Source organism: Scylla paramamosain, chromosome 17, assembly GCF_035594125.1.
Source record: "Scylla paramamosain isolate STU-SP2022 chromosome 17, ASM3559412v1, whole genome shotgun sequence".
Classification (NCBI taxonomy): Eukaryota; Metazoa; Arthropoda; class Malacostraca; order Decapoda; family Portunidae; genus Scylla; species Scylla paramamosain.
In genome coordinates, this window is record NC_087167.1 from 12,872,501 (window position 1) to 12,882,500 (window position 10,000).

Below are 10,000 nucleotides of genomic sequence, written 5' to 3' on the forward strand. Positions count from 1 at the left end.
CGGGGGCACTGGGAACACGGGCTGTATCGCACAGCAACCTAACGTAGTAAACATGTGCTGTCAGAATGGACTTCACGAAATTATGCAGCGGACGCACAGGATTTATGGTGATTCAATGAAAACGAGCTTGGGACAGTACGTGCATCTAGAATTATTAAGTAAATAATGAAGAGGAAAAATAAAACAAATAAATAATAAATATCAGTAACCGTGATGTTGAACACCTCGACGGTGATCACGTGCCAGACCCGTGGCTGCTTCGAAGTACTGTATCAAGGTTTGTTCGTTACCTGCCCCGCCAATAAGCATGCACTGTGTAGGTGGAGACGCGGCATACTTCCTGGAAGGCGATCCCTCTCCTATACAAGGCACGCCTGAGGGGAAGAGGCAGTAGCAAGCTAATGTTGAACGGTTCTATTACTGTACAGCTCGCGGCCGCCACACATCCATCACGCTGATGAGTGACGCGCCCCTCGGTGTGCGCTCTTTTGATGCTCATTTTACTACCAAGAAAATAATTTACTTTAATTTAACTTACATAAGTAGTTTTACGGATTCTGTAGCTTACATATAGAGTTTTACGGATTTTGTAAGATACCAAAAAAGTATTCCACTATATAAATTGAATGAAGATACAGAAATTATATGGTGGTAATAATTCATTACATTGTAGGTACAGCATCATATTCCAATATTTTTGTATCACCACGATAAAACACTTCAGTGTGTGTGTAATGCTTTGTTCAAGTAATGTCGTGTTGTATCACTTTACAACTGAGTATGAAGCAAAGCACTGGCTGGCGCTGCTATCCAACTGTGCCGTGCGGTGCGGCGCGGGGCAGGAGTGTCTACCTTTATTTCTTATTTGTAATAATAATAATAATAATAATAATAATAATAATAATAATAATAATAATAATAATAATAATAATAATAAAAATAGTAATAATAATAATTAGTAAATAATAATATTAATATTAATAATAATAATAATAATAATAATAATAATAATAATAATAATAATAATAAAATAAAAAAAATGTAGTGATGTAATAATAATTTTTATTTTTATTTTACTGATGGTTATTGTTTTGTAATTATTATTATTATTATTATTATTATTATTATTATTATTATTATTATTATTATTATTATTATTATTATTTATTAATTTTAAGCATTATTTTTTACAGGAAGCAATTTTCAATCACAACTGAAGAAAAATGTCAAATCCTTATTGTTTTCTATGATACAGGTAATGTATTTGCAGCACTACATCAAAATTTGTTCAAGTGAAAGCGCAAAATAATATCGTGAGAAGTTAAATTCACATGTCAAATAAAATATTTGGAGATAATCATGTTATTAGTACATAAAAGAAAAAAACACATTTTGATCTACAATGTAGGATTTCCAAAAATCGATAAGAAAAGTCCGTAGAATTAACCAAAAAAAATAAGGTGTTTTCGCGCTACCCAGTAAAAGGTTTTTCATCTTATTTCTATCAAATTATATCCATGTACGGCGGCACCCGAGCGGCGGCGGGGGAATGTGAGGCAGTGACTCCTGGGATAAGGGAAATATGACGTTATTAGGGCGATGTGTTGCTGGAGGCCGGAATGAGAGAGAGAGAGAGAGAGAGAGAGAGAGAGAGAGAGAGAGAGAGAGAGAGAGAGAGAGAGAGAGAGAGAGAGAGAGAGAGAGAGAGAGAGAGAGGGAGGGAGAGAGAGAGAGAGGGAGGGAGGGAGGGAGGGAGGGAGGGAGGGAGGGAGGGAGGGGGGAGGGAGAGAGAGAGAGAGAGAGAGAGAGAGAGAGAGAGAGAGAGAGAGAGAGAGAGAGAGAGAGAGAGAGAGAGAGAGAGAGAGAGAGAGAGAGAGAGAGAGAGGGAGGGAGGGAGGGAGGGAGGGAGGGAGGGAGGGAGGGAGGGAGGGAGGGAGGGAGAGAGAGAGAGAGAGAGAGAGAGAGAGAGAGAGAGAGAGAGAGAGAGAGAGAGAGAGAGAGAGAGAGAGAGAGAGAGAGAGAGAGAGAGAGAGAGAGAGAGAGAGAGAGAGAGAGATGAACACAGCCAGCTTCTGTACCATGTTTATTATCATCAGGAAGACTGCAGCAAACAGCACTCCAGGAAGCAAGCTGCCTCATGTAACTTAAATAAAACGCAAGCAAAATGCATGAAGCAATGCTATCACCATCACGGTGCCGGAGACACTGGCAATTACTGTAATGACTCGTAATTGGCAGGACTCGCGTAGCCCGCGTAATACAACGCCGGGAATAGTAGGCTGGGGTGATCGGGGACGCTGCAGCTTTCGCGAGGAGGGAGGGCAGGAGGGAGAATTGAAAAGTGTGTGGTGACGGGCGGTCCCTTGCGGTAGAATGATGCAAATATGCTTTTTTTTTTTTCCCCCACAAATACTACAGCATACGAAAGACCAGAATATATATAAATATCTCTCTCTCTCTCTCTCTCTCTCTCTCTCTCTCTCTCTCTCTCTCTCTCTCTCTCTCTCTCACCGAGTAATTTTTCCCCCCACGGGAACAGATATTGACAGGGGCTGAGTGGCGTTAATTAAATTGCAAAGGGAATAGGTAGTTTTCATGTTCCTATTACAGCGGGAGACCCATTAAGCGTGTGGGTCCCCGCCGCCACTTCCACCAAGGCCTCTCCACATTCCCTTTACAGCCCTTCCACCTCCCCTTCCTCAGCCACCACCACCACCGCGGCTTCCTGCTTCCCTCTCCACCTCTACATTTTTCATCCTTATGTCTATGGTAACTTCCTCTTTTCCTTTCCCTACTCACTTCTTTCCTTTCCTTAACTTTCATCCCTACTTTTTTCTAAGCCCTTTTCCCTTTTTTTTTTAATCTATTTTCTTTCTTTTTTTTTTTTTACTTCTGTGGTAGCCTCCTCTTTTGTCCTATCTACCACTTCCCTACTCACTTCTACCTTTCCTCTACCAAACTTCCATCAGTAACTCTTCTTTTTGTCTCCTTCTTTCCCTTCCTCTCTGTTTCTGTCTACCTTTTCCTTCAGCATCTCTACGGAAGCATCCTCTTTATTTCCAATCTACGTTTTTCCCCACTCAGTTCTTAATTTCCTTCTACACTTCCATCGTTTTCTCAACTTTTCGTCCCTCCCTTTCCCGTCCTCTTCCATGTACGGACTTGTTTCTCGCCTCGTGTCTCATTTTCGCGTCAGTGATGAGGAAGACACGGGGGAAGCAAGGGAAGAGTGCTAAATTGAGTTTTCATTAAAAGGAAGAAAATATTGTTCATTGTATAGTAAATAATTACACATGAGAGAGAGAGAGAGAGAGAGAGAGAGAGAGAGAGAGAGAGAGAGAGAGAGAGAGAGAGAGAGAGAGAGAGAGAGAGAGAGAGAGAGAGAGAGACCCTCATCTTCTTATGACAAAAACAAGCTAAACTTTTCATTATGTAAGACAATAAACATGTTCCTCCCTTGTGACTCACTGTTTTCCTGATAGAGTCTACGTCCTTCCCCTCACTCTACTGTAAGGACGGGCGTGAAGGTGCAGAGGAGGAAAAAGAAGCGGAGGAGGAAGAGGAGGAGTCTGGTAAGAGGTATAGGGAAGTGGCACACAGAGAGGAGAGAGGGAAGGTAGAGGGAACTTTGTTGATCCTTCAGACTAACACAAATGACTACACGGCAGCTGACTGGATGGGAGAGAGGGAGGGAGGCAGGGGAAGGGACGCCCAGGAAGGAAGAGTGTACTTCAGGGCAAGGTGAGGAAGATGAGGCTGAAAGCCACTCGAATAGGAAACGAGAGCAGGGAGGAAGAAGGCAAAGAAAGAGGGAAGACAAAAGCCTGCTACTCTTTACGCTTTGTAGTCTAAATCTGAAACGCTTCTTTAACTACACACATTTCTCTGTCCTTTAGTGAGTAGTAGTAGTAGTAGTAGTAGTAGTAGTAGTAGTAGTAGTAGTAGTAGTAGTAGTAGTAGTAGTAGTTGAGCCAGCTTAACCATGAGAACAGAGGAGGTAGCCTAGTATATAAAGTCATCCGTTCAGACAGCCTCTTAAAGCCGGGAGCCAGGTACTAGCACAGCCAGACCATACATACACTGGGTGGCTGCGGCTTGATTGAGTGGAAACTGAACGAGCCGACGGCCGGTCTGAGCTGGGAAGATATCGTGACCAGAGGCTGAGAAGCGGAGGAAGGAGGGTGACGGGGGAGAAACGTGTAAAGTAGAAAAAGCAGGGAAGAGAAGGGAGGGGGAAAGAAAGACTATGGAGTGTGTGTACTCATGGATAGGAACCGTAAAGTGGAAACAAAGAAGTGAGAAGAAGAGGGAGGCACGGCCACCATGGAGGCCTCAAGACTTTGGGAACCGCAACGCTGAGGAACCTCACCCACAGACATCCACGCCATTCAGATTCCCTATACTGATTATTTGTTCGTGAAAACACACACACACACACACACAAAAGGCTTGTGGTCTTTCATTGTGAAAGGGGAATTTCTCATCGGCTCTGATCCTGTGTGAGGAATGAGGGACAGATATATAGATAGATAGATACGTGAGTGATGGGCCGATGGATAGATAGAAGGCGGACAAATGAGTGTTTTAAATAATCAATACCAGAAATACGGCAATCGAACGCTCTCTCTCTCTCTCTCTCTCTCTCTCTCTCTCTCTCTCTCTCTCTCTCTCTCTCTTTCGGCTCGACTGAGGTGTGTGGTTATGGTGGTTACCTTGTGGGAGGAGACAACGCTATAGGAGGATGAAGAGGAGGTTAAGGAGAAAGAAAAGGAAAAATATTACATCGCGGTAGTAGTCCTGGTGAAGGGGAGACGCCTCAACGCTCTTCATCACTGGATACCCTAACTTCCTTCCCTTCTTTTAGTGTGTGGAGAGAGAGAGAGAGAGAGAGAGAGAGAGAGAGAGAGAGAGAGAGAGAGAGAGAGAGAGAGAGAGAGAGAGAGAGAGAGAGAGTATAAGTGTATTAATTAAATAATATACTCCAGGAGTTAGTAAAAGTGCTTTAAATTACTTTATTTCTTTCCCCTGCTTAAGATGACGGCGATAATGGAACATTGTCACATCAATGTACTTTCCCTTTGAGATGACAATGGCAATACTTTGTTGTGTGATACAGGACATACTCCAAAGAAAGTGATACAACAATAATCATTACTATAATAATAACTACTATAATACAGATTACTACTAATAATACTACAACTACTACTGAACAACAACGCAAACTACTTTAGCAAATACTTGGCATGAATCAGAGAGAGAGAGAGAGAGAGAGAGAGAGAGAGAGAGAGAGAGAGAGAGAGAGAGAGAGAGAGAGAGAGAGAGAGAGAGAGAGAGAGAGAGAGAGCCAAACTTGAGTGCTTGAACACCACCTGCACAATGACTCGTAATACTGACACAAAGGGCAAGAGGATGATGTGGGTCTTAATGATGCTTGTGGCCTGGCGGAGGAAGACGATGTGGAGAGGAGGAGGAGGAGGAGGAGGAGGAGGAGGAGGAGGAGGAGGAGGAGGAGGAGGAGGAGGAGGAGGAGGAGGAGGAAAGGAGCATTAGGTATATTTTCCTGGAATAAGAGTGGACTGACAAACCTGGAAGATAAAATATCACGTAAAAAGCACCGATATTTTACGAATGAATATGAGGTAACTAAAGAAAAAGAAGTAAAGAAAACGATTGCAGTATAAAGAAGTATGGAGAAAGAAAGGACTGACTGAGAAGAAACACATGGTTAGCATCAAGACACAAACAAATTCTAAAATAGGAAAGAAACAAGATAAGGTTAAGCAGGAAAATAAATTCTAGAACAGGAAAGAAAGAAAACAGAGGGAAGGGAGAAAGAGGAAGAAGAGGAGACTGGAAAGCAAGATCGATTAGTTGCCGGGTTAGAGAGAGAGAGAGAGAGAGAGAGAGAGAGAGAGAGAGAGAGAGAGAGAGAGAGAGAGAGAGAGAGAGAGAGAGAGAGAGAGAGAGAGAGAGAGAATCCTTAATAAATTCATAGACAGGTCTGAGAGGAGTTTGGGAAATAGGAAGAGAATTGAAGTGAAGGAAAGAAATACAGGAAAGGGATTTTTATGCATTGGAAGGAGGGAAACTGAAATACAACAAATCCTATCTCTGAGAGAGAGAGAGAGAGAGAGAGAGAGAGAGAGAGAGAGAGAGAGAGAGAGAGAGAGAGAGAGAGAGAGAGAGAGAGAGAGAGAGAGAGAGATGACTTTGAGCGAGATTGTGGCAGGAAGGAGGCGGCTGAGGAATTGTCGGAAAGACTGAACGAAACTCTATGGTGATGAAGATGACAAAATAGAGAGAGAGAGAGAGAGAGAGAGAGAGAGAGAGAGAGAGAGAGAGAGAGAGAGAGAGAGAGAGAGAGAGAGAGAGAGATTAAGTCAATACATTCCAAACGTGTGGCCACATTATTACGTTAAAACTTTCTCAGCAAATGGCATTTCCTCAATAAGAAAACGTTTCCATTTGGTTGGCGTAGGGAACAGAGAGGGAGTAGGAAGGAGGGAGGGAGGAGCAGGTGAGGCAGCCCCCGCCCCGCAAGCCTCCCTACCTCACTTTTTCAAGGTCAACAGGGTGGTGCCAAGAGATATCGAGACTTAGCTTACGGAGGCGTGTCAAAACAAACAGTTGTTGTTGAGCTGCGTAAAGAGGTTGCAACACCGCAAATACAGGGAAAACTGACAGCTGTGTGTGTGTGTGTGTGTGTGTGTGTGTGTGTGTGTGTGTGTGTGTGTGTGTGTGTGTGTGTGTGTGTGTGTGTGTGTGTGCATGTGTGTGTGTGTGTGTGTGTGATGCATCCTTGTGGCGTGTATCTCAAACTTTGACAGCCAGGTGAATCACGAGTCGTGAATTAAAGACTCAGCTGTTATGAAGGTCAGACAAGTGTCAGTACTAAGAGAGGCATGCAGGACACGTGGAAAATTGTATTTACCTGCTTCTGTCAGAGAAGAAGTCCCTCGAACGGCGCTTGCCGGGGGCGGCTGTGTGGTGCGGGCTTGTTGGAGCATCCGAGGGTGGCGAGGACCCGGTGGACGAAATGGAGTTGTTACGGTGACGCTGACAAGGCTGACCGGACGTCTCGCAGCCTGAGGTAGTACTCAGGCCGCTCAGCACCACGTTGTTATTGTTGTTGTTGTTGGCATTATTGGTGTTGTTATTGAGGGCGCCGTTACCCACCGTTACAAGAGCTGGTTTTTGGTTCTGACGATTCTTCTTTTTCTTCTTGGTTTTGTTGTCGTCGTCAGACTCGGACGGGGGCATCCAGTCCAGGTCTTTCCGCAGATGTCCGCGGCTACACAGGCACGTACACGCCCGGTAAGCGAGATCGTAGCCTCGCTTGGTCCATAAGTTTTGGAGACGCTGCTTCTCTGACCAAGAGCGTGCACGGCCGCACGACCTGAGGTAGGCTAGCACGTGCATCTCCCACGCCGAGAAGCATTCGCCGTGCATGAGGTTACCCAGCGTACAGTGCTCGTTGTTACAGTGCACGCGCACACACCCAGTCGGGGAATCGAGGTTGATGGGCTCGTAGCCCCGTAAACACCCGCATGACAGGGGCACGCAGCAACGGGTGGTGGTGACGGCATTGTGCGCCTCGATCACGCCGGGGTCTAGCAGGGGTAACTCTGCCCCGCCCGCGCCCCCGCCCGTGTTGTGCCGTTGACGCTGAGGCATTTTAACCATTTGTCCACAGTCTTGGGTTTACTCTCCGTCAAAGTAAGTGTCTGATCTTCCGCTCTGGGGGATGTGTCTCAAACTTGGGTCTGTTTTAGCAGCCGCTGGCCTCCTCCTCCGCCTGCCACTTCTGCGTGGAGTGTCATCCACTCTTGGTTCCTTCCCTCACGCCGGTCACAGCCGCGCTCCGTCCATGTCCTCTGGCCGACTTCCGTGACTGACGCTCACTGACTGGCACTACCGCTGGTCGCTGGCCGCTGCCACTTCTGGCTTCACAAGTCTTCCATCCTCGCTCTCTCGTCGCAACCGACTTGGCAACTGGAACCCGACGATTCAAGCGCCTCTGTTTTGGTGCCATCGGGAGGAGTGGCATATCCGCGCTAGCAGGGATAAGGAGAATTCTTGCCTGCCATTGGATGAGGTGAGCTTAGAGGGCGGAGCTTAAATGCCGGTTCCGCCTGCCATTGGCTGGCGCTCTACAACATAACATTACCACGTGGCTCATTCGATTCCTTGGTTACGATAACTATCATAACTGAATCAAGATAAAACCAGGCTAATTATGAATATCAATAATATCTACAAGAGCCATGTCGTCCTCAGTGTTGTATCTACAGACTTCACTTTCTGTCAACACCACACGAAGAGAAACTTGTGTGAGGGAGGGCGAGCGTCGGCTAGCACTTGCGCGTGAATGGGGTGAGGAGGGACGTGTAGCGCCGAGACTTGCACGATCTGCCGGTGTGATACGTTATATTTGTGGATTGATGTTGCACGCCTCAGAATGTTTAGTGCACAGGTAGCTTCTGCTTCCTCAACGCTGCTTCCTGGCGTCCCTGCACGGCGGTGCAGGCGTCGGCAGTGAAGGAAGGGCCTGTGGAAGATGCTTTGCTGCTCCGAGAGGGAGGAGCGGGAGGCATCCTCAGCCCGCCCACACCACACCACCTTCAAATACTCCTGCAAAAGTATGAAAATGAACAACATTAAATTTCATCGCGAATAATGGTCATAGTTTCCAAAGTCAAATGACATGCGAGACTTAACCTGATTTTATGGAAATCCAGCAATTTAGTGCGATATGACTGAAGCATTACTGAACAGCGGGCTGACCGATATTCTAAGGAGTGATTATCACACACGCTCGGATAGTAACAGAACCCTCCCGCATCACTAGTTTCGCAGATGTTCGTGGTAATTCAGAATGTTTCGTCCGGGGCGGGGAGAAAGGGGCCCCATGCAACATGATTCCTTATTAAACGTTACCAATATAACATCAGTGCCCCTCTGGCTATCCGTGACCTCACGTTACTCCTCGGTGACGGTGACAGGATGGGCGTTCACAATCGATCGCTCCTTTCGCAGTACTGACCTCAATTTTCGTAACAAAGAATCCACTTATTGGAGTCAGCTTCTGAATCTGTGTATCCCCAATGACCTCAGCAGCCGCTACCCACACGCACGTCTTCCCTCTCCTGGTAGCATGTCTCGCCTCTTAGTTAGTTGCTCGAGAAATCCAAGTCATCCTTCCATTCATCCACGCCATTCACTAGTATGCAACCAACGCCACAACTAATGCCACCTCAGACTTCTTTCCAGCAGCAGCCAGCCACACCCAATCAGACAGATCAATGAGGCATCCGACCTTTATATGCCAACCACTAGTTCAGCAAGACTCCATAGGATCACGAACTGAACATATATTAGGCTACCAATAGCACTTACTTCCCTTTACTATATTTACCCTCGAGTCAACTAGCTTCCCGTGTAGCTCGCCCGCCCTGCATTGCCTCACCACTTCTTGCCGTCGTCCATCCTGTGCATCCTCTTTCCTCTTGTCACCAACCTTGCTGATTATTTCACCAGCCGATTATTTCACCCAAGGGCTTGTATGGTTTCTGCCTTCACCTCTTGTATACAGTGCTCCATGCAGCCCCAAGCCCTTCCAGAAAGAAAAACCCACCTTACTCGTGTGTGAATCGCCAATGCTGCCGCTACACACGCCAGGCAAGGCGGGTCACTGAAGCCAACATCCACACGTGGCGCACCGGAGCCTCACGGACGCAGCCTGTGAGGTCACACGTAACACATGGCGCATGCAAGCACATCCCCCACCTTTTGAAAACCCTCACGCTGCACACGGGTTACTTGGGTTTATGGAAGTACGTTATCTAAACAATTAAAGCGCACTGTAACATAGCATAATACTTGAAGCACGCCACTACACCACACAGCAGCGAAGCACGCCACCATACAAATTCACAAAACACTTGCAGCACGCCACTACATCATACCACATCACATAACAGCACTTGAAGCACACTAC

The 10,000-nt window shown here is 46.2% G+C and overlaps 1 protein-coding gene across 2 annotated transcripts in view; it reads right to left on the minus strand.

The window, feature by feature from the left end:
* LOC135108605 (headcase protein-like) overlaps positions 1-8,017 on the minus strand; it is a 133,563-nt gene extending 125,546 nt beyond the window's left edge. The window contains exon 1 of one of the 2 annotated variants that reach the window (XR_010272367.1): positions 6,935-8,015. Coding sequence is in view for 1 of the 2 variants with exons in the window: in XM_064019764.1 (XP_063875834.1) it covers positions 6,935-7,686 (752 nt within the window). In the remaining variant the exon portion in view is untranslated. Of the gene's footprint in view, positions 1-6,934 lie in introns of both variants that reach the window. The other variant, XM_064019764.1, reaches the window with a different exon arrangement.
* Positions 8,018-10,000: the final 1,983 nt, after the last annotated feature.